We start from the raw sequence: 26,658 nt of genomic DNA on the forward strand, positions 1-26,658 counted from the left end.
CACTGGCAGCTGCTGCAGCCAAAGCCCCTGTTGCTGCGGCTTGACTGAGGCCTAAACCTAATGTGTTGAGATTATATCCATAGCTGGCTAATGTATTAAGTGCAGAGGTGATGGCCACCAGGTCATTGCCTGTGAAGCCAGATAAAACTGCTGGAAAGGCTGCAACGCCAGCAAGGTTAGCATGTCCTAATAGCCCTGCGGCGGCTGCAGCAGTTGGTAACACTTCAGCAGTGTTTGCATAAGGAGATCCGGTTGGATTGGAATTTGCCACTGGACCTGTAACATTGGCATAACTGATATTGAGACAGCTGCCACTCTGTGGATCCTCTTGTATCTTCTGGATGATAAGTTCAACAGCTTTTCGGTTTTGTTCAGGTTCTCCACTCACAGTGACAACCCTCTCTTGCAAGTTGATCCCATCAGGTTTCTGCGAAAGCTGCACCCAAGCCCCTGACTGCTCCATAATAGCCTTCACAGTGGCACCTCCCTTCCCTATTATCAGACCTGCTGTGCTGTTGGGAACTATAATCTTTACCTGTAATTAAAAAAAATACGTATAAATAATACTTCTGTTTTGTGCATATACATTACTTTGCTATCCTAGAAAAAAAAAAATAACAAATTGAAAATTAGTTTAAACATAATTTGTGAAAGGCAAATATCACAATTTTTAAAGCAACTTTTATCATATTTTAATACAATTATAAAGCTAGAATTTTCAAAGAAAAAAGCAATTTTTCATGCTAAAATTATTAAACAAAAATTGTTCATGAATCTCTGTGCATTTTGCAGAAGTTATAAAGAATTAGTACGTTTAAGAGATGGGAATCGTAACTATGCGCTGACGGTAACATCTTTATATAGTTCCAAAATCACAAGGCTGTTGACGATTCCTCGCCTATTGTAGCTTTAACAAAATTCCTTGCTCTAAAGTTTAGAAAAACAAAGAGCACAGCATGATGAAGTTAGTAAAGATGAAAGGAAAATTCTAGGTTGAGTCCCTTCGAAACATTAATTTCATGTTCCTTGTCACCTGGTTAATTTTGGTGTCAGTCAATACTTTGTTTCATGACTAATGCTTTCAGAGAAGGAGGTCAATAAAATTATTAGTAGTATTTTAGTTTTTCAACTAATGTGATATATAAAATATTACTTTATCAAAATGATAAATAATTCTAACTAATCATTTAAAATTTTTCAATGACTTTTGGGAAGGTTAGGCCTATTTGAGAATTATATTACTTTGGGGTTTTATTTGAATTTTGTAAAATGACTACTTTGATTAGGTAGGTAATTGTCTTTTTGGCAAACATAGCTACATTTTTTAAAAAACAAGGCTTACCCACCATATTACCAAAAGATATTGACAATTACTGCAGTCACATGAATAACTACAACAATTCAATGTGCTCATATGAAGTATAGGCATTTTAGTTACACCTGTATTGAAACATCCAGCCACAAAGCCAACACGTTTTAATTTAATCACAATCAAATGCTATTTTAAGAAATATAAAATTGGTACAGTATTTTTCATACTCTCTAAAGTTAAAATACAGATACTAACATTTAAGTTACATTTTAGTAATACAAATATACATATGGCACTGTTTTGTGACTCATCTGGTAGATCAAAACACTGTCATAGTTTAGTTATAGAGAGTATAGTTGTTTGACAAAGAAGTAATTGCTTTTCTTGTTGTAGACCATTAAAATGGGTAGACTGAAATCTGAGCAGTAATTTAGTTGAGATATTCTATGAAATATTTCATAAGCTCATTTTTAGCAAGCATCGCCATGCTATCTTTAAAACACAGATTTGGAAAAGGGTATTTTAAAGAAACATAGGCATGCATTTTTGGCAATGTTTTTCTTGAAAGCACCAAGCATTGAAAGTATAAATACAGATTCTATATTGGGTCACTTCAAAAATACACATCCGCATCACACACACACACACACACACACACACACCTCATTTCATTCCACCCACACGATTATACTCATGATAGAATTTCATTTCATTTTGATTAGTTTATATAATCCTTTTATTTTATTGAAAAAAATCTGATTTTTCTGAAAAAGATTCTTAGGAACTTCAAATATATCCCTCACATCCGCTGATTATGTGCAATCAGTTTCAAGAAGACAACTCAGAAATAATTTTTTAACATTTGCTAATTCACTAATTGTGTTCACAGATTTCATTTTTGTAGAAAATTATTTGTTTCAAATGCCAAGGTTTGCTAAAGTGTTATATTAGAAAGTTAAGCTATGATTACATGTCACACCAATTATAGAAGATGAATTAGAATCATCCTGATAGTTTAAGCTATGCAAAATATTGAGAAAATTTAGTTTTAAGTATTTAAATATCTGAATTTTAAATATGCTTATATTTTATAAATAAACATTTCTTTTCAAAATCAAAATTTTTTTTTTGCAATAAAATACTGTTGAAAACATTTATGTACTGGCAAACTGTGGTGTTCTAACATAATTTTTATGAAGAAAAATATACTAATAAAACTAAACTTTCAAAAGAGTTGTTCTTAAACTTACAAACTTTGTTTTGCAGTGATATGCATAATCACAACCTGGAAACAGACTAGGTCATGAAAGGTTAATTTTGGGAATGACCCTACGGATTGTCAATAAAAGGCAAGGAAATATATAGTTTTATAGCACAGGCTATAAAATCATCCTAAGGCTTCTACGGGATCTGTTAGCACGATACTAAATTCTACTGCACTGCACACCAGTCTCATGCTATATTTACTGCATCCACAGCTTTTTTTTTTTTAAACTTTGGGACTAGTTCTATCCTTCTAAAAGAACTTGCAAATGTGTGGGCATAATACTTACATTATTGAATGCTGGTTTTTTATTGTTCCCTTAAATCATTTTTCTTTCTTATTGATATTCAAAAGGAGCCCTGGTAGTGCACTGGTTAAAGGGTTAGGCTGCTAACCCAAAGGTCGGCAGTTTGCACCCATCAGCTGCTCTGCCGGAGAAAGATGTGACAGTCTGTTTCCATAAAGATTTACAGTCTTGGAAACCCTATGAGGCAGTTGTACTTAGTCCTATAAGGCTTGCTATGAGTAGGAATTGATTAGATGGCAAGTAACATTTTCATAAGAGAAATCATCTTCACCCCAAATTCCTATCTTTGCAAACTGAAGAATTAAAACACATCATCTATCTTTATATTAAAGATGTCTTCATATAATCATTATCCCTTGGATTCTAGCTTTTCCCATGTGAAATAATCACACTTAAAAATCTATTAGGTATAACTGCTATTTTATCAAGTACTCATATGGCCCCAGAATTTTGTTGGCTTGACTGGCATTTGTCCACATATAACTAAATAAAGGTGTGTTTTATGATTTAAGAGCAGACACTCACAGTTGCATCTTAGTATGTGTAATGTATACCATCTCCTAACCTTACAAAATAATAGGCTATTCTGTCTAAGATTAATGACCTTGGAAAGTTAAAAGAAATATAGTTATTAAATTTTAAATCTAATAAAAATTAACATAAAACAGACCAGCCAAGGAATATGTGATATAAATCCTATTTTTTTACACATGGACATGAAAAACCTCTTAGATTTACACTGTCATTTTTCCTTGGGAAAAAAAATCTATTTACGTGTTTAATTTACTATGAACACAGACAGAAATCAGACCCACTGAAAACCTGATACATAAAAGAAAAATCATTAATTTGGATACTTTCACACAAAATAGTGTTCACTTTCCACTTTTTTTGTCAGGTGAGAGCCAAGAACAAGTGAGAGACACCAATGTGGGAACTTGGAAATGGTGGACAATTAAATATTGGGGGTAGGGAGACAAAAGGGGGTCAGGAAATTACATAGGATAGCCTATTTGCTTATTTCTTAGATAAAGGAACGTAACACTTACAAAGGGAAGTGTGTGGATTCCCACTGACATAATACTAAATTTTAATTATTGTATGGCTTTATCTTCCTTGGTGAAATCTGTTAACACAATGACTCTCACGACCATACATAATTTTATTTCTTAAGAATTGAGAGCAAGAGAAGACTAGACCTTATACACCACAGAAGTTATTTGGTCTAACACAAATAAACTAAATCAGGTATGTTCTCGGCAGTTAGAAATCAGTGTCCATTCAGAGCAATGAAACATGATCTATATTTTCTCTCATTCATCTTACAGAATGCTTATTGAGTGACTCAGGCCCTGTGCTGGGAGCTGGATATAAAGGATACACATAACATAGACCCTGCCTTTAGGAACTTACGGATTAGTTGTAGAAAACAGATGTGTAAATATATCAGTGCAGGGAAGTCTTACAGTGCTGGCACAGACATATACAAAGGTACAGAGAAGGCATAAAGAACAAAGTCTTAAGTTCTAACTAGGGGGAGGTAAGGAGATGGGTAAGAAAATCCTTGAAAGATAGCAAGCATATTTACCTAAATGTCTTTCACTTTTTTTTTTACTCTCAGTATACTATCCTTTAATACCAGACATTTCCGTAAGTTTAGTCTCTCTTTATCGCTGTCTTGGATTTCCTGTTTCAAACCTAAACCCGCTGTAATAGTGATAATCTGCTTAAATAATGGCAGTACTTAAACAAAACAAAACAAAAAACCCATACTGGACTTTTCGTTATTCCTAGATTTATATATGAACATGAGATAAGATAAACAATATAATTATACTAATTTTTCTAGCATCAAACACTTCTTCAGAGGAAAAAAAAAGCAACGAAGTAACTATCCGTAACCACAAAAGAAGAAACTCTATGGGAACCCTAATAAAAATATTAAACTACTAACAGGTAGGTCTTACTATTGATATGTTTCAGATTAAAAATAAACATTAAGACAAATTTAGAACTTTGACAAATAAGAACCACAACTCATTATGGTCTTATAGCTAAAGAGGAGCGAGAGTGTATGCAGGAATCCTGTTTTCATCGTGACAGGAAAATCACTGGACAATTTCATAAAGCCACACATTAAAATAAATGAAAAGTTCCACTATAATTTGAGATATGTCATTTAATAATATGAATTATTTTATTTAGAGCTGGCTGCCGTAATATATATTACATATGTAAGACCTTGCATTTATAAATCAGTTCTTATCTCTAGTGGATACTCCTTCTTTCCTCCCTCCCTTGCTTTCTTCCTTCCTTCCTTCCACTCAGCTGGCATCCTCTCTCTCTCCCTTTGGCAACAGACTCCCAGTTTTCCTTGAGAAACACCTTTTTTAGTGCATGTGCTTCAGGTAAGGCTGACTTGCTTCTAACACCTTGTAGGAGTGGAAACATTACCTAGGCCCAGCCTATTATTATTGGTATATTCCTGGCAGTTATTGGTCCAGGGATGAGCACATAACACATGATGGTCCTACAAAGTCAGCCTGGGAATTTAGTGACATTTTTGGGATAGAAGTATTTATATTTCTAGTCTGGTAGAACACAAGCTTGGCATTGATATTGGCTATCTTGCCACCATATGGGAAGAGGAAGAACCTAACTGAAAATAAAGCTAGCCTAGATAAAACGAAACTCCAGAAATGCAGAGAGAGAAATTCCTGACAGCATTTTGGTGTTTAAATCTAGCAATGCCTAAAGCTAGCAGAAACTCAATTCCCTTTTTGTTTAAGCCACTTTTGAGCTGGCTCTCTATCACTTGTAACTGACCAATACAGTTATCTTCGAAAATATTTTTATATTCTTGTTACATCATGTATTAGTTGCCTATCCAAAAGCAATGCTGACATCTATTTTATCTCTTAATGCTCTGAAAGTCAAGATGTCAAAGCTCTGGGAAGGAGAGACAAGTGGATTCCGTCTTTTACCTTTACCAAGATAATGAGCCACATGATCTACCAGGATGAATACCTTTCATTTCCCTAATGTACTAAACTTTAGGCTACTGAAGCACCACCTATTAATGTCCAGTGGAGATACACGTGTCACCGTGGGGGATCTACACTGAATTGCTGACCAAAGTAAACTGAAAAAAAAATAGTACCTTTTCTTTTGATCACAGATTTGACATACATAAATAACTACCTGCCTGGAATATACTGATTTGACAAATAGAGCTATATGAATACGTTAGCGATACGGAATAAAAAAGCAGCTCTTCCAACTCTCTTTAATCTACTCACTTTTGATAACTAAATCAAAGGCAGTACGGTTTTCATAGGAATGTCTGATATCTTAAATACTATGCTGTCTTCTCTTGTGTATCCTTAGCACCCTCTACCTCCACCCTTACCCCTCTCGGTTTTAAACCTAGGAGCCATTTGTGCCTTCTCTCACTTCCTAGAGCTCTACATCCTGTTATGTACTGTTTTTTTTTTTTCCTCTCTGAAATGCTTCTTATCCAGTCCTACTGTTTCATTCTATCTTAAATACCATGTGGTAGAAGAGAAAGACCCTAGAGCTGGCAGTGAGGAGACAGGAGGTCTCATTCTGACTCTGCCATGTGATCTTTGTCAAAGCACCTCAGCTTCAACATCTATAAAATCGGGCAACTTGATAAAACTGTGGATAAGGAGTTTTTAATGTTATGGGAAGATCCTAATTAAAAACCATTAATGACTCCCCTTACACTGCCCACTGAATATCTGGATTCTATATAGGCATAGAAAATCCTGCATACACAGTCTCCAACTTGTCTTCCCCTTTGCATCTCTCATGACCAATATCACATGCTGAATGCAAACTTTACCTTCTAGTCCCTGAATGTATTCTATGTTAGTGGCAGTTCTCTTTGCCTTTGTTCATTCATTTGTTCCAACTGACTGAAATGTTATCTATGTCCCCCCACTGCCCTTTCACTCAAAACTTACACATTTTTTGTTGTCTTTAGAGTCTCTGTTCTACTTTCTAGTTCAGTGAATAATGCCTGCAGTCTTAAAAGTTTGTGCATGGCCAGCCAAAAATGTAACAGTTGGTCGGTTTTGTTTGGAGCAGTAGAGGTAAGAGACCCAGGAATCGGAGAAGGAAATGGGCTGCCAATCTAATTTCATCCATGAACTACTGTCTCCCTCACCATGAGGCCAGAAAAAAAATAGATGGTGCCTGGCTACCATTACTAAATATTTTGGTCAGAGACCCAACAGATGAACCTGATTTAAAGGAGGAAAAAATGTGACAGAACAGCAAATGTTCATGGGAACCTAACTTACTGGATCCATTGACACCAGGTGAACATCTGAACCTACTGCCTGGAAATAATTTTTAAATCTTGAACCAAAACTATTCCATGAAGTCATTTTTTAAACTAAACAACAGTTTAGCTCAATAAAGAATGTTTCTCCCGAGTATTACGCTGTTTTAAAAAATTGTCTGTATGAGATCAAATTGAAAACAGTAACCCTAAAGCAGAGTGGGAACTTTAAGAGGCAGAGAGCCTAAGTTAATGGTGGTGAAACAATGTGAATTATGTAACCTTTGTCAATGAACTGCACATATAAAAAACTGTTGAACGAGTGTGTTACTTTCACCAAATTAAAAAAAAAACAAAAAACTACATTTTGCCTCTTATATCTTACATGTTTTGCAAGAGCAGTTTGAATGCAACATACTTGATATATTCAACCCTGGTGCTTTAAAGCCAGAAATGTTAAAGTATTTCTTTATATTTATTGATATGTTACTTATGGTATTCTGGTTTATATTATGACAGATATTTATTTTCTCTCTTATAAAATTATGCGTTCCTAAAGGCCATATCAAGGAGCCCTGGTGGCAGTGTTAAGCACTCAGCTGCTAACTGAAATGTCGGCAGTTCAAATCCACCAGCGGTTTCATAGAAGAAAGATGTGGCAGTTTGCCAGCCTGATTCTATAAACATTTACAGCCTTGGAAACACTGTGGGGTCAGTTCTATTCTGTCCTACAGGGTTGCTATGAGTTGGAATTGACTCAACGGCAACGGATTTTTTTTTTTTTTTTTTTTTTGGTCTTTAAAGCCTGTATCTTGACATTTAATTTTCTATCTCCCAATTGCACCAGGTTGAATATCTTGCAAAAGTAAGTTACCAATTAGATAACTCTTAAAAAATAATAAAGCTCAAGAAGTAAGAAATGTTTCTGTATAAGAACTAAATAATAAACTATTTGAAAGATTCCTTCATGGTCATACAGGTGTGCATCCAAGTCATTCTATATATATGAATGACTTGGAGTCTTAAAACAAGAGTAATTTTTATTTTATCAAAACTCAAAACTTGTGTGCAAACTTGCTGAAATATACAAAAAAGATGAATGCACATGTTTTATTTGAAAATTACTGAAATCATTAACATACAGATCTGTGATCATTTAAAAATCCAGTAACATCAGAATTAAATAGAATAAAATTAAATAATTAAATACGCACTATTTGACTTCATAAATTTTCATCCAATATATAAAGTACTTCGTATGTTACTTTCCTATGTTATTTTGTAGTTTCTTTAGCCACAACAAATGTGGTCAGATTGCTTCTAAAGGTCTAGAATATACATATGTTAGTATATAACGCTTTCTAAAGTTCTGAGCTGCTTCTATGATGTGATCAAACTAATCAAATAAGATACTACTAGAAGTAAATGTCTTAGCTATGCTTGAAAATCTCTTTATTTAAACGTTTATAACTGGGTGGTACAAACTGTTAATGCACTTGGACTGCTAACTGAAAGGCTGGAGGTTCAAGTCCACCCAGAGGCACCTCAGAAGAAAGGCTTAGTGATCTACCCTGGAAAATCAGGCATTGAAAACTCTATGGAACATAGCTCTCCTCTGACACACATGGGCTCACCATGAGGAAGAATCGACAAGGTGGCAACTGGTTAATGAAGTAATTCATTAAAAAGAACATTTTCCAAAATCTGCCCTTTTCCTTTTTTTTTTTAAACCAAATAACCTCTCATTAAGACATTTTTACCATTAAATTTAAATATTATTATTAATTAGATGAAAATACTGATGTACAATATTTTTGACATGATTTAAGATACTAGTGAAATAAAATCATAGTTGCTTGTGGATAATTTAAATTTACTGGTCATGCTAACTCAACATTTCTTGTATTTTAATTTTGCCAACAGTGTTTCTAAATTTAATACTTATTTTAAGAAATAGCAGATGCCTGCATTTCAGTATCTCACTAATAAAATGAGGTTGATGATTTATTATCACAAATGATTGTGACTAAGAAAATGTCACAGATTATTCTTATTAATATTTGGGATAAATAAACCAATATTAACTAACATAAATGTTACAGAAGCATGTCTGTAATTTAACAAACTGTGTATTATTAGTAACAAAACTATTTTCACATATATGAAGTCGTTCATGACTAATATTAGACAAGTAACAAATAAAAACATTAATTTTATAACTTCTATTATTTGGTTAAAAGCAATTTCAAATTAGCTAACGAAATAAAACATTTCCTTCATCAAAAAAATCATTTTAGACAGTAAGTGGACAACTGCATCATCTAGCTGAAGAAAAAATAAATAATAGGTAAACCGAACACTAATAAAATGAATTATAAGACATTGGATTCAGAAGAAAAGAGGAAAACTGAGCTACTTTATTACCGCCTGGCAAATTCTGACATGAAGGACAAAGAATTTGAAAAATTAATAACAACAGGATCAATTACACTTGAAAAATTTTAAGTAATAACAAGGAAAGACAAAGTGTACTAATGATTAGTCTTGTTCATTACTTTTTATTTCATAGTAAGCAAGTATCAAACTTAAATCTGGTAAAACTTTTATCTGAGAGAATATGCTATTTCTGTTTTTAAGCATATTAAAAAAGAAAACAAAAATGTTGAAAATGAACACAACAACCCAATTTTCCTATTTTAGGTATTTTCCATTTTCCATGGTTTTATTTGAAAGATGTTAACAATTTCTATTGAACTGTATGTATATATAAGGATAGCAAGAAGATAAGCACATGTTCTAGGGTAAAGAGACATTAAGTTCCTAGGTTACATGAAGGGATGTATAATGTTCTGTCTTGAGACCATTCTGTGTACAAGAACTATTGTAGCTATGATTACGGGGAGATATTTGATGTGACAGACAAACCACCTTTGTTTCCTAGGTAGTAGAGAAAACAGCAAAGCATAGCAAATCTGCCTACTTAATGAGCCAATACTGGAGAAGGTAGTCTATGAATTTTTACCAATGACTAAGCCATATATGGGGCATACAATAAGAAACACCACAGAGGGACTATTTTATTAAATTCCCCTGGAGTACAGTATTTTCCTCAACCTGAAAAACTGAAAACATCGAGGCTTTTCATAAACGTAAATGTGTTACACATGAAATTACACCTTTAAAAGGGACTTTGGTATACTATGTAAGCTGACATTTATCAAATGATGTGTTATAATACTAACCTGAAAATATTACTGATGTGATGCTTTCAGCATTAATTCCTAACTTGCCCTCAAGGAGACCTGATTCCCATCAATGGGTGACAAGAGCATACTATTCACAGCATAGCACACTAACGAAGTTTGCAATGGAATGAACATGGTTAAACCAAAAACCAAACCAAATCCACTGCTGTGGACTAATTCCAACACATAGTGACCCTATAAGGCAGGGTAGAACTGCTCTAGGTTTCCAAGACTGTAAATCTTTACAGAAGCAGACTGCCACATTTTTTTTTTTCCTGTGGAGCAGCTGGTGGGTTTGAACCACTGACCTTTCAGTTAGCAGCCCAGCTCTTACCCATTGTGCCACCAGGGCTCCTTATGAATATGGTTAGGATGCATTAATTCAACCCATTTCCATAATTTTTGTAAGAACACTGGTAAGCAATTAAAAAAAAATACGAACATAATTTGTGTATAAAGATTTCCAGTTTAAGAGAATCCGTAACCATTTTCAGAAAGTGGAGTTTGCGAAGAATATTGACTATACGGTGGACCACCAGATGAATGAACAAATCTGTCTTGGAAGAAGTACAGCCAGAGTGCTCCTAGAAGCAAGGATGGTGAGGCTTCATCTCACATACTTTGGATGTGTTATCAGGAGGGACCTGTCCCTGGAGAAGGACATCATGCTCGGTAAAGTAGAAGGTCAGTAAAAAACCTCAATGAGATGGACTGACACAGCGGCGGCAACAATGGGCTCAAGCCCAACAAAGATTATGAGGATGGCGCAGGCCAGGGCAGTGTTTTTGTCCTTTGTACACAGGGGTCGCTATGAGTGATGAACCAACTTGAGGGCACCTAACAACTGTAACTTTCTTTGGTAACAGTCAAAAGTCTTTTACTGCTATCTGAAAAGATAATCTTCCTTTGTATAATAATCTTTCATTGATTTAAATTTTATTAATAAACCTTTACTATTCACAATGCTAAAACTATTACCAATTTTTAAAATTTTGTACAAATCAAATGTTTTTTAATTTTTTGTTTTTGTCAGTTGCTGTTGAACTGATTCAGTGTTCTTCAAATAGCATTCGGTATGTTATTTTGCTTCTAAAAAAGTCTTGATGAAATAAAGTTTGAGAAAAAGGCAGTGTTATATAGCAATGCTTAAGAAAGCAATTATCATAGTTGCTAATAAGCCAATGTGTAGTAAGTGTCTAAGAGGAGAGAATAATAAACAGTGCTTCCCAACCATACTAAAAGACCTCAAGAAACATTTCTCTAACTCTTGTATAGATTCCTAACCTTCTCCTACACGTATTAAGATTCTCCACAGCTGATTTTGATGTGAAGCTAGGATTGAGGAATACTATAAAAAAAAAAAAAATTTTTTTAGTTATTAATAAAGAATGAAGAAAAACATTACAAATATTATACTATTATTTAAATTGTCTTAACTTTAAAATATGAAACAATCTTTCCAGATGTTTTCTATTGTCTCTTCCTTTGTCAGTTCATAACTATCTTCTCCAAGGCTGAAGCCTCTCTCTAGTAACTCTTCTTGAGATTCTCCAATAAAGCATCCCACAACCAGGAAATCAAGAGTTAGGTAGCCCCAAAACACATATAAAGTCAAAGACAACCAAAATCTTCCCCTGGGAAATTTTCACTGTCCTTTTTGTTCATTCTTTTAATTAAGTTTTTCAAAACAAAGTATTAGCACAAAAAGAAAAGTTAATAATTTTCATATTCCTTGTCATCACCCTAATGATGCATGAACACAAGAGGCTTTTTACTATGGTAAGTAGGCCATATGTTTCTTAGCTTAATTTTCATTTCCCATTACTTAATATATTATGAACACCAGGCCAATTACAAGGACCCCTGGTCACACGATGGTAAAGTGCTTGACTGCTAACCAAAAGGTTGGTAGTTCGAACCCACAGAGTCTCTCCATGGGAGAAAAGACCTGGCAATCTGCTCGCATAAAGATTTCAGCCTAGGAAACCTCATGGGGCAGTTCTACTCCATCCCACAGTGTCACCATGAATCAGAATCAACTCGATGGCATACAACAACAGGCCAACTTATGTGAATCTAACACGCTGTTTTGAATAGCCTCACCACATAATATTCAGCAATGCCATTCTCCTGTTAGAGATCAGGCTGTACCCCAATTATTGCCACTGTAAATAATGTTGCAATACACTGCCTTGTATCTGTATTTCTATGGAGTGGTACATTACATTTTATAAGATAGATTTTCAAAGCTATAACATTGTAGCACTCTTTTATCAACAATGCTTTTATCCTACACCCATGTCAGCATCTTTGATTTATAAACACACAAACACACACACCCCCCCCACACGTACGTATACACTAAATCTTGCCTATATATGTCTATGTGTATCTCATATATACACATAAAATTTTGCCTATCTGATAAATAAAAGGTACAATTTTGCAGTGATGATTCATATTTCCCTGATGTCAGGTGACGTTAAACATACTTTTATGTTCATTGGACATTTCTGCTTCCTCTTCTGTAAACTATCTTTTCAAAATCTTTATACATTGTTCTATTTTTTAATGTATCAATCTAGGAGTTCTCTGAATAGTACAGACCTAATTTACTGTATATCATATGTGTTTAACATACTTTTTCCTAGGTTATTGTTGTCTTTCACTTATTAATGGTGTGTTCTACTATACCAAAATAGTAAATATTTACATATTCAGATCTATCAGTCTATTTCTTTATATCAACCTCAGTTTGATTTCACAGAAAATACTCCTATGATTTCATTAAATAGTCTTATGGTTTTCAATCTTGAATTTGTTAGGCTTTATTTTTCTATACCACATGAGACAGAAGTCTAAACTTATTTTCTTTCAGGTGAATAGTCAAGTATACCTGCACAATTTATTAAATAAAACATCCCTTTTAAGTGAATAACAATGACACTTAAATATTACTCTGGACCAAACAGTATTTTAAATGGTTCTAATGCACCAATCCATTTAAGAATCGTGACATCCTTTGAGATAAGTACTATTATTATTCACATTATATGATTAGAAAACTAAAGATAACTTAAGGTTGTTGTCACAAATCACCAAATCAGGAAATGGAAACATCTGATTTGAAGCCAGGAATTATGGCTCAAAACCAGGTCTCTTAATCCCTAATTAACATTAAAAAAAAAAAAGAAAAACAGTTGCCGTGGAGTTGATTCCAACTCATGATGAACCCATGTGTTTCAGTGTAGAACTGCACTCCACAGTGATAGCTTTACAGTAAACTTTAATACTGGGTGGAGTAGCTCTTCCCACAAAAATAGAATCAATTCCTTGGTAATTCACTTATTAAACCTCTCATGATAATCCTAAGGCAATTATTTTTTCTAAAAATACTAAAATAACTTTGTTTCTTTCTCCCACACAACCAGAAAAAAATTGGGATTAAGGCAAGAAATGCAATCAATTTACATTTAAATGTAATAGACTGATATTCTATGATATTAAACATTCCCTTACTGAGTAGGTGAACCTTTAACAAAGACTTGAAGGCTTGTGAAGGTGCTATTCAAATAGATATCTGATACAAAGGAATATCACACAAGGAAAGAAGAGCAAAATGTGGAGATGGGAGCATGCCTGATGTGTGCAACAAGCAGCCAGAAAGTCGATGTGGCTGGGGTAGAATGAGGGAGAGGATGGGGTATGAAAGGAAGAGACAAGAATAAATGCAATATTTTTGGTCTCAGCAACTGGATGTATGGAGTTGTCTAAAACTGAGAAGGTAAAGACTATAGGTGGGTTAGGTATGGAGTAGTTTTTGGACTTGTTGAAATTGGTATGTCAATTAGGTATGCAAGTGGAAATGCCAAGTAGGGAGTTGGATACAGGAGTCTGGAGTTTCATTGTGAGATCTGGACTGCAGATATGGGGGCACCAAGTTATGTGGAGTCTGAAGTTTATACTATTTTAGGGGGCATCTTTGGGAAATAGAATTCAAAATTATCATTATAAAATTAAATACAGGGCTTTGGAATAAGCCAGTGCAAGTGAGGGATCCTAAGGACTTACTGGTTCATATTAAATGTACCTCTCACTGGTGATATAAATTTTGCAAATACCAGCATATAAAAGCTAAGGTACTGGGTGAGGAAAAGGAGGTAAGCATAGACACAGAAGACAACTCAAGTATAGAACCTTGGAGTATTCCAACATTAAGACGATGCAGATGAGAGAAAGAACTATCAAATGGTTTTAAGAAAAGGCAACAAGGCACAAGGCAGGAGGAAAACCAAAAGTGTGGGATGCTCTGAAGGTGGCAGTGATAAACTGTTGGCAATTATTGATGATAGATCAAATAACACGCAAATTTAGAAGAGACTATTGGAATTGGCAGGTCATCTCTGATATCCTTAACCAAAAGAGTTCTGGTGGCACTGTAAGCAAAAGCCAGACAAGGGGGGATTTAAGAAAGAATGGGAAGATGGAAATTGGAAAACAGGAAGTAGAAATAATAATTTCATGAGTTTTGCTACAAAGAGGTATAAGAAACTGGACATTAGCTGGTGGGGAAGTAGGATTAAGTTTTTTTTTTTTAAGATAGGAGAAATAACAGATATTTGTATGCTGATGGGAATGATATGGTAAAGAGCAAACACTTGATAGGTAAAGGAAAGAGAAGATAGAATTGCTGAAGGAAAAAGAATGTGGTTTAACACACAACTAAAATTATCAGATTTAGACATAGGGATGGAAAGTTTACCTATGGTGATAGATGACAAGGCAGAGTATGTACATGGGTACAGATGCTGGTCAAATGAGTATATGTTTGGTGTGAGTTTGCTGAAATTATCTTTAGATTGCTTTAATTTTGTCAGTGAATTAGGAGGTAAAATCATCACTGTAAACAAGTAATTATCTTTATCGAGCGTAATGAGGAAATAACAAATACTGAGTTGAGGTAGGGAGCATTCTAGGATGACCCCCTCATAGTTATGCCCTGTATAATCCCTTCCCTTTGAGCAAGGCAAGTGACTTGCTTCTAACCAACAGAATATGGCAAAGGTAATCGAGTGTCACTCTCATGATTCTGTCATATGGCAAAGGGAATGTGGTATTATTCCTTTGGTTAGGTTCAATATATAAGACTAGTACACACTGGAGAGAGATCCTCCTGCTGGATTTGAGGCTAACCGCCAGGCTGTGAACTGCCTATGGAGAAGGCTGCCTAGCAGGGAACTGTGGGTGGGCTATGAACCTGAGAGCAGCCTCTAGTTAACAGCCAGTAAAAATCAGCACTCTCAGACATACAGCTGCAAGGAACTAAATATTGTGAACAACCTGAAGAGAATTCTTCCCAAGTTGTGCCTCTAGGTGAGAACGAAGACTGGCCAACACCTAACTGCAGCCTTGTCAGACCACATGCAGAGGACCCAGTTAAGCTGTTCCTGGATTCCTGACCCACAGAGACAATAAATGTGTATTGCTATAAGCCACTTAAGTTTGTCGTAATTTGTTATACAACAATAAAAAGCTAATACAGGGGTTGAAAAGAGAGGAGAATGTGTGGGATAGTCATCTAGAGACTAAGAGATTGTCTGACAGAATTAAGGGTTTATTTGGGAATTATTCAGTTTTAGTTGTGTTTTCCTGCGACCATAGCAAGGGTGCTATGTATATCTGTTTTCATTTTTTGAATACATTTTGAAAAATGTCTATTTTACATTTTTTAGCAAATTAAAACATTTCTATAAAACACTTAATTCTGAAATCATTCTTTTTTTTTCCTCCTTGAAATCTGAGAAGAATCCTAACAGAGCTAACAACTAGCAAACTAAAGTTAAGGCTGGAACTTATTTTTAGCACCAGTGACTGATTAAAATATTTTGGTGAATTAATGAAGTAACTGAATAATTTAGAATCAGTAACATCGAACTGACTGCACCCAAATGATTGGTCTTTTTGAAAGTATAATCACATTGCTTTAAAAAACCTAATTCTTTTCACTATATTTTATTATTTGCTGAGTATTTAAAATTCCATGTGTTAAAAAAAAAACAAACTTGCACTGTGCAATATGCAACCTATGCAAAAAAAAAAAAAACTATATATATACACACACATATGAGCCCTTCTAATTTTTCTTTCTAAATAGGGAAACAACAGCAAACAAGTTTATTAATTAGATAAGTAACTTAGTATTCCTGGGAGAGAAGAAAATAATTGCAAAGTAGTTGAAACAATCTGAAAGGGCATACAGGGACTTTTATTATAGAAATATTTTAAGTTGAAAAAGAAACATAACTAATATTAGAATATTTCTTTAAACATAAAATCTAATTTTAACAAGCTGTTTCCTATATTATTTTCCTTAAAGAATAAAGTTTCTCTTTCACGATCACCTGAAACATAGTTCAGGAAAAAATAAATAATACTTAACATTTAACTATACAGTGCTTAGAATCGAACCCATTTTTCTATCTTGGTTACACTTATAGAGACATGTCAATAGAGTGAAGCTGAATTAATTAGGACTATCAAACAACTGTGAGCTGGGTAATCTAAAGTCTAAATAAACAACAAAGACCAAATTACCTTCTGCCATACCACATGACTAAAATCTATTTGGAAATACTACAGGGAATAAAATAAAAACCAACTATTAATAACATTAAAGATTGATGACAATTACAACTCCTTCAATGAATTAATGGTTTTGTTTTGTTCTTCTCTTAAACTGTGCTTCATATTATCCAGGAGATATCACACTTGCTTGTACAAGAGCAGAAGAAAACAGATTATAAATACATTTAACAAATATAGCTGAGTTACTTAGTACAGTGGATAAAATATAAAACCACAAAAGACTTATTATTTCAAATTAGCAAAATATTAGATTCGGCAGAGGTGAGTATAGTAACATATCTAGGGGGTGACGTGACAGTGAAGTATCAATAAACTTAAATGAATAATTAGCCTTTTTAAGAAACCACTTTATAAACTTCTTGTGTTCATATAAAATAAATCAAAGAAAATACAAGTCTAACTTCAAAGACAAAATTATTCAGATGTTTTTTCTTATTAAGCCCAGGATTTTTCACTTTGTACTTTGAGAAAGGTCATTAGTTTTGTTTTTACTGTTGTTGCTCTTGTTTGTTTTGTTTGGAAAGGAAGCAATGATGAGGTACAAGAGAAACTTTAAAATACGTAAAATCAGTTGTTTTTCGAATACCATGTAACTAAAGTTCAAATGAGAGACAGTTTGTATATGTAGGGTGAAAATGTCTATTTACTTTTTAAGTTCGTGAATACGTAACAGAAACTTGATTCCCAGTTTATGTTGTAACATTTCCTTCAAAGGGAAGTGCTGGGTTTCATCACGAGATACGTGTACTTCATTAAACAATTTGTTGGGGATAAAATGTGAATGTTATAAAGTTTTTCTGTTTCAGGAAGTGGCACTAAATAAAATGAAAATGAATTTCTCATATAAAATAACATCACAAGTGTTAGTTTTGCTTTGTTATTACAAGTTTTTTCCTGTGTTGCAAAAATATCAGGATCAGTGAGCAAAATAACTCTGATAACCTTAGGGTATATGTAAAAACCACAGAGTTCAATGTTAATAATTTATTTGTCAACTATATGAAAACTATAGTAAAAATTAAGTTTTTGCTTAACATTTAAATAATCCCATAAGGCTTTGTAGTGGTAAAGTAGAAATATTAAATAACATTTCTCATCTAAATGAAGTTCAATTCAGACAAAATAAAAATGTGTTTAATCATTTTAATAAATATATTATTCAACATTTGTTAAAGTACAGTATGGCTCTGAATTACATAAAATATTTTAGATAATCTCCTTAAATACCCAAAATAATTAACTATATTTTTGAAGGATGACCTACAAATATTTGGTTCCAAAACAAGCATCATAAAACTAATAAAATATAGTTTTAATTGCAAAGTTTGCCACATTGGCAAAAAATGCTATAGTTAAGTTCTAGGAAAATATCATCTTCTGAATGAAATGATCACAAGTACCAATTTTCAATTACTTTTGGAATGCTAGAGATATTTTTCATGAATAATTTAACATGTTACATAGTAAGACAGGTTTCAAATGAAAAAAATAAAATTGCATCCACTTTTAAAGATATACCTTTGCTCAGTAAGTCATATATATGCTTTTTTTTTTTTTTTTAACATATATTATAGCCTTAACTTATGTCCCAAGAATCCTAGGAAGATACAACAAAGGAAATAAAAATACCAGCTCACAAAGTAGTCATATTTCTAAGGGAAAATCCAAAATACTAATCATAGTCTACCATCTGAATATGCTCTGTTATTTAAAATTAAAAATGCATATAACTTTTTAGGAATAATTTATATTTCCTCCTTAGGTTATCTGGAAACTGATCATGGTGCATATATGTGAATGAACGAATAAATCCTTAACCCACCATTATCTTTTTCTCCAGTTTGCAGGCAATCACCCGTGAAAAGTATGGTGTAGATGACAGGATGATACTGTACCTGATTAGCTCTGGAGGTGGTCATGGGATCAGATGGAGAGGACTTGGTGGTAGTTGGGGAAGATGGCAATGTCTGGGAACAAAGCAGTTCAGGAGCAAATCAACCTTTATAAGCCTTAAACTGATTATTTAAATAAAACAAAATAAAACAAAATGTAATATAACGAGAACAAAATCCTATGAACAAATTTTTCTCCTACTCATTCAAATTTAATGGAATTTAAGATCAATTAAGTAACTAATGCACGTAAATATGCATGCATAAGCATGTAAAAATAAATTCATGACTTGAAATCATGATGGTGACTGATAAAAATTCACATGAGTATTAAAGATATCCTGACCATATTCATGAATAGTAGTCTCTTTTCTTTTCCCTCCCGTTTTCTTTGGGGAAAGAGATGTCAAAACAAAATTTCAAGAAATTCAATGAGTAAAACTGAAAGAGTCATCTTCCTATAAATGAATACAGTCTGGGATCTGAAGAAGTGGTGAAATGAAGTTTACTTTGGCATAAAAGTATCCACCTACTTAATATGCTGAACATCACCAACAAGTTGATTCCACATGAATTTAGGGGTCCATACTTAAAAGCAATTAAATTTGCAGTTCTGAGTTCTTAATATCACATTATCTTCTAAAATATTAATTTTAATAAATTTAGAGCCCGTCTGAAAATGTAAACATTAACTTCATATTAATAAACATGTAACTAATAGCATCTGAAAATTACCATATTTTTTACCATTTATGCAAAACACTAAAATTTTAATCTAGAAGAAGGGTATAATATTTTGTAGCATGATCAGCCTGTGTTTGAAAATAAGCACAAAAATATTAGGAATCATATTTATTGTTTACTTCATTTCTAAGCACATACACAACTACATAAAATATTGTATGAGACCATAACATACTTGAAACCATATCTGTTGAAAATTCACGAAGATATGTGAATTCTGAAGTCTCACAGAGTAACATTAAAGTGTAATACATTAGGTTTTTTTTTTTTTTTTTTCCCCTTTAAAAAAGGATCAAATCGTTTTCATTCGTTCACTCGGCCAAACAATAATGCTTAAGTAGCACCCCCAATAGATGATGTTTCTTAATAGGTGAAAAGGGGTAGGTTTTTCTAGTATAGACACAATTATAAATGGACACTGTGTTTTCTATTAATATATATATCAATCAAAATTACTCAAATATGAGCAAAAGCATAACTTTAAAGGTTCAGCAGTGTCATGAAAAGTAGACAGAATTATTTAATAAAGTTTTTGCATTTAAAATTTCAAAATTTCTTCTAATTTAAATAGAATGAAGCAGTTAAAAGAGTAAAAGAGAATAATAAATGCACGGCCCACCAGTAACAAAACAAGATTGGTTCTAACATCAAATCCTGTTTTAAGTAGTCCACCCCTGAAGTGATTCCTGATTCTTAAGTTAAAACCTAAGAGCCTTTAAAGTAAACCAGACTTAATGCTGAGCTGTACCATAATTCTTGTTAAATTGTGTCCCCCTAAAAGGAGGGGTTACAGTCAGAAAGAACAGCTCATGTAAGAAAAAAATGTTTTGAATCATTTATTTTTGTTCTTAGCAATGAATTCCAAGATCATTTCTTCAGAGATTCTTCCATTTTAAGTCATTAAAAATTGCTCCTAATATTTTCTTTTCCATGCAGATATTATTCTGTGATATATGCTAATGACCTGATACTACCATATGTCCTATGAATTAGATAGTAATGGTTTGATTTTTCTACCTCTTGTTACAATTGTTATTGCAAGTATTCCTGGGAGTAGTTAACATATATTTAAAAATCTGTACTAATCTCAGGATTAATGCTGACTAAATAAAACTGCTGTCAACTAAATAGTTGTGAAATAAAATAAACCTAGAGCTATTTCTCCTAATACAAGCTAAAATCCAAGTTAATGATTTGTATCACTACATTCACTATTTACATCAGGGTAAGACCTACCTGAAGTATTACAGATTCACTATGACATCTACTTTAATAACTTTGAAACAGTAGATCCTTTGGAATATGATAATTTTGGTGGACCAGAGAATATTACTATAAACAAACTTTATAATAAATACAGCTTGCTTGCAAGTTGGTCTATAATAATAGACTGTCAAGAACCTCTGATATTTACAGGTATAGTGAAAACAGCACAGAACAATAAACTTCAACTGTGATTCTGAATCTATCACTAGCTAACCAAGTAACATTACTCAAGTAATCACTCTTCCAAACCTGTTTCAAGTTCTGCTAAATAAGTCTGTAAACAACTCCATAAAAAATAATGGATACAACAGTTAAAATGTAATTGTCACCTCTAGTTTTCCATTCCTGAAAACTATCCTCCCCTTCTTCTGACATTCACCTGGGATGACTTGGCCCCAGTATAAATTCATGTTGTCCAATTCCAACAGGTCTTTCTTATTCCATCGTTTATTTTCCTATAATTGCTTTTACACACCTTTCCCCTTCTCTTTAACCATTCTATCTCATATTTTATATTCCTTTAAACTAAGTCTTTATTACTTCAATAAAATTATGGTTTTTCAAAATAAGCTTCTTATTCAGTTTTATCTTTATCTTTCCATCACTCCTACATCATCTTGTTCTCTCAGTAACATCATCTATATTTGCCACCTACAAATTACTCTGCTTTTTCAAGTTCTTTCTTATTCTTTATTATAAGCTACACCCCTCAAGGGCTACGTTAGCCTCTCTTGGCCGTTCTTACCCAACATTTATTTTTTCTCCCTTTTTTTTTTTTTTTGTATATGCATGATTTCAAAGCAGCAGTTTCCGTACTGTTACCATGTTTTTTTTTTTTTTTTTTTTTCTTTTTACCTAGTCTCTTTATTTTTAGGAAAGATAATTTTTCTTTCACAATATGACTGAAACTGACTTGTAAAGTCTTCAATAATTCTCTTTAAAAAGTCTTCAAAAACTCCCTTTATTCTTATTTTCTCTGTAGTATTTGAGCCTTTTTAGTATTCTTCCTTATCCTTTCTCTTGTTATTTTCTCATAGGGTATAATATGGATTTCCCTTTTATCTTTAGGATTACTAAACAGCATTTACTACATGAGTCAGAATCAACTCGACGGCAACAGGTTTGGTTTTTTTAGGTATTGTTCTACTCAGCTGATACTCACAATAGCCCTATGAAATAGATTACTATTATTATCCCATGCTATAAGAAATTGAAGAATAGAGAAGTAAAATAACTAGCTGATAAAAAGCCAGGATTTGAGCCCTACAGTACTGCTCCAGATCCTATGCACTTAACCACTATACCACAGTGCCTCTGACTTACTGTTTCGGATAACAAACTGCTTCTCTGTCTCATTTGTTTGCTTCTTTTTTGCTCTTCCACTCTGCAGATATGTAAAATTATCATCTATACTGTAATCAGGGTCTTTATTTTCAGTTTTAGATTCTCACCTATGTTTTAAGAAAAAAAATACTACTTAAAAACTTATTCAACTTGTCTAAGACAAACAAAATGCCTATCCCAAATGGTGAATAAAATTCCCTAGTTCTAGGCTTTACTGTTCTGCTAGACTCAAAACCACATAGTCGTTTTTAATTCTTTCCTCTCCATTTTGGAACTAGAGCAAATTAGTCTAAAAGCCTTATAGATTTTAATCTAAAATACATTTTAATTCATGCATGTCTCTCAATTTTCATCACCAGAGATTAGGTGTTCATCATCTTGTTCTTAAAATACTACCTAGTCTCTTAATTTCACGTTTACCCCAGACATTCTATTTCAAATAAGGCTTCCCTCTTGACTTATTCAAATCACTAAAAAAAGAAATCTACTGAATTTTGTTTTACCAGAATCCTTCAGACTTAGAGGCCATATAACCTAGTTTTAAGATCAATTACCAGTTACATTAATGTGCATAAATTGTTCAATTTCTCCAAGCATCAGCTTCCACAAGTATAACAGGGAATCTGTACCTTCCTCATAGGGCTTTTGTGAGGATAAAATGTGATAATACACATAAAGCGATTAGCACAATAACCAACACAGAGTAAATAGGCAGTCTCTCTCCTTCTCTGTGTAGACACACTAACACATACATATACACACACACACACACACATACACACTATGCTTAATCTTCATTATACTGCCTCTTATTCTACTGCTATTACCTTTACTTTTCCTCTACTACTAGTACTCTTACTCCTACAATCATTATTATTACTGCTACCTTCATTCTTGACCATAAAACTTTTTTTTCCTGCCTGACAAAGGTTAACATCCCCTTGAATTAGTAAGTGTTACACAGAAGCAGCTTTGGAAAATACTGGCCTACCAAAATGATCTTAAGCAGGTGGATTATGATGGAACCCTAAATCTAAAGGTCTGCACAGTAGATCACTCAGTTAATTGCCATAGTTTTCTTCTTTTCCTAGTATATACCCTAAGTGTCTATGTACATTTTGTACAGAAGTGAAAAAAATACAGAGGCACCTCCCCCCTTCCTTTTATTTTTTTCCTTTCACCATCATCCAGAGAAATTAAAAGGGCTCTTTTGACAAATATTACACACTCTATAGGCTGTGCCTCAGCCAGACATTCAAGATTCTTTATTATGTGGTACCACCCAACCCATCTACATTGAGTTCCTCTAACCTCAACCAGGAATATTCCACTTTTGCCAAAATAGTCTTCTTACTGTTAAACAAATATGGTATCTTTATCCCCAAGTCCATATTGCTTCACTTGTCTGAAATAAACTTTTTGCTTTCTTCTCTTCTAATTTAGGCAATTCCTAGTCATCCTTCAAGGTTCAGTTCAAGTTTCTGCCTATTTTACAAGACCGTTATCTGTTACTTTAGTCTGTATTTCTTTCACACTACTCTTACTTAATTCCTACAGTACATTGTTATACTGTTGTTTTGGTATATAAATATAATTTTATGTTTTTATAAACTATTTTAAGCACTTAGGGTCTCTCACAAACTAGTCTTAGAGAACAAGGGCTAAAATTTTTAATTCACTCCATGTAATTCACTAAGAAAGCATTTAATAAATTCATGATTGAATAAATGAGTGAATGAATGAATTAACAAGTGGACTGGCTATTATGCCAATTTTCATGACTAAAGTGAAATTCTTTGAGTTAAATGATTTTTTTTTTATATCTTAAGTCTTTTTTTTTTTTTTTAAAATACATGAGGATTTTTTAAATGCCTGCAGCTATCTCTTTCCTAATGTAGTATTTCTTAAAAACATGCTTGGGAACTAACAAGTGAATAGTTAACATCATCTGATAGTTGAAGGTTATCGTGCTAGATTTTACCATTCCACTATTTTGAAAGACTTGTGAGATCAGAATGAACTATTTTTATTTAAGAAACTATACTTATTTAAGAACCCATCCATCAGTAAGAGTAGGTTTCATTTGGGTATGACATTTAGGTTCATGCAATTTATTCAGTTACCAATTTTATCTAGATAACACAATTCAGAATACAATGTTTTATTACAAGTCCACTGGTGTAAAATTATAACTTTCAAAGCAAGTCTTATTTGTTCAGAACTAAATTTGACTTATTTTAAGTCTAAATTACACATAAATTATACTTTTTTTTAAACAAGCAAAACTTTAAAATATTAATCATAAAAAGCAATGGACAAATGTAATAACTAAAAGAACACATAATTTAATTTTCAACAGGAAAATTAACTTCTATGCAGAAGTTATTTTTCTTGGCTCTAGCATTTTTTAAAACTGTAATTTTATTCTTTGAACTATCTTACCCAGAAGAAAGTTGCTAATGAAAGATTTTAAAGAAATTTTAGTTTTAAAATAACTTCAGAACTGAAGTCAAAAGCAAATATGTAACATTATGTCATTAGTTAGGGAAAGACTAACATATAATAATAACAATAAATCTTATTATTATCCTACTTACTAAAATCTAAAACATTACATAAGCATCATATGACCTGCTTTTCATAATTATTTTATAGTGAAAGATCGGCATTATTTCTTCAGAAGTAAAATCTCTGTATTTTAAATTTATATACTTGGCCTATTATTTGGAGAATGATTCAGCAAAAAATACTACATTGCTAAAGTAGGATTCCTAGAAAGTTAGAGAATACCAATCGTAGAGGACACACACAAAAAAAGTTTATCTAAAATATCTTAGAATTATGTTTGGCCTCTTCTCCAGATTTTTCAAGTGATTTTTTTCAGTTTCTACAATTACAAAGCAAGTATGTAAGTTATATATTTCCCTGTTAGGTTTAGTGTACTATTTTTGATAAATTCATTTGAATGTACACTATTTCATATACATTACTGATTACATGAAAATATTAAATAACCAACAATAATTTCCTTTTAATCCCATGAAGTTCTATAAGGCTTATGAATGAATACAAACACAACAGTGAATTAAGCACTGTTATTTTTTTTTTTTTTAACACTTATCATGATCTTAAATAACATTATTTCCACTAGGCAAATAAAGATAAACCAAATAAAACATTTTAAATTGCAGTCTGCATAAAACTATACTAGCACCGGATATATGGCAGCCTATAAATCTCATATCGCCATAGAGAAAACTGAAACTTTGGCAATAATTCATGTGCCATTATTTAATTTTAGTAGCTATTTGTTATTATAAAAATAATAAAAGTTCATTGATGTCATTGTCTTGAACATATTGGCAGTGATGTCATACTACTCAAACTATATATATTTTTAAATCAAGACACTCACCTATATTCCTAAATATTCAAACTTTCTCAAGGAGGTTAAAAAAGAAAAGGGAGTACTAGGCTGGATTATGGCAGAGTCAATGAACCCTATACATCACTGCTGATTCTGTAGGTTCAGATGACTTTAACCTAGAAGTCTCCAACTGAACTCCTAGTTCTGGAATCTGAACCAAGTTATGGTATCACTTTCAACGCCTCAGTCTTTAAACTATTGTTTGTACGATATTTTATATCATTCTTGCCACACCTAACACAGATAAAATGAACATTTCAAAACTATAAACAGCTGTGAAGAGCAAAAAATCAACTAATATTTAGTTCTTTAAAATATTTATATTCTCCACATATAAATTAAAAGGGATACTTTCTTAAAAACTTATGAGGGTTATATAAATTGAATAATTTTGACACTGACAAAGAGTATGAGAGGGATAATTTTACATGGAACAATAGCTACATACTCATGGCATAAACATTAAGGATTTGTTAAAATAGTAATTAATAAAAGAGACTATTAGCCTAAAATTTGAAACTACATTGCCTAATTATTAGTTTCTGTATTTACATTTCATTAGTCAGCATTCATGTTTATCTATATAATGGTAAAACTATAATAGGTTCATAACAATGTTTAGTTTAAAAATTTGTTTTCAATTCAGAAACATGAAATTAATAAGACTTTAACCTATATTTCAAATTTATTACAATAAACATTTTATAAATTAGTCTGGGGATTAATGAAAAATACATTTCTTTTGACGGCAAAGACTTAATAATGGTCACAAATTAAGAGACTAATTGTAATAGGCCAAAGGTAGAAAGAATAATTATGAATATAAAGCATCAAACAATTTGATAATTTAAGAGTTTATGGGTAAGAATCCAACTTATTTTACATTAAATAATTTCATTTTTCTCT

General features: G+C 32.7%; 1 protein-coding gene across 2 annotated transcripts in view; it reads right to left on the minus strand.

The window, feature by feature from the left end:
- NOVA1 (NOVA alternative splicing regulator 1) overlaps window positions 1–26,658 on the minus strand; it is a 151,728-nt gene that overhangs the window by 5,276 nt on the left and 119,794 nt on the right. For both annotated transcript variants that reach the window (XM_003408507.4, XM_064292365.1), the window contains 2 exons: window positions 18,975–19,046; window positions 1–535 (listed from right to left, as the gene is read on the minus strand). The exon at window positions 1–535 is cut by the window's left edge and continues 5,276 nt beyond it. In XM_003408507.4, the coding sequence (XP_003408555.1) occupies window positions 1–535; window positions 18,975–19,046 (607 nt within the window). The remainder of the gene's footprint in view (window positions 536–18,974; window positions 19,047–26,658) is intronic.

The sequence above is a fragment of the Loxodonta africana genome, chromosome 10 (assembly GCF_030014295.1).
Source record: "Loxodonta africana isolate mLoxAfr1 chromosome 10, mLoxAfr1.hap2, whole genome shotgun sequence".
Taxonomy (NCBI): domain Eukaryota; kingdom Metazoa; phylum Chordata; class Mammalia; order Proboscidea; family Elephantidae; genus Loxodonta; species Loxodonta africana.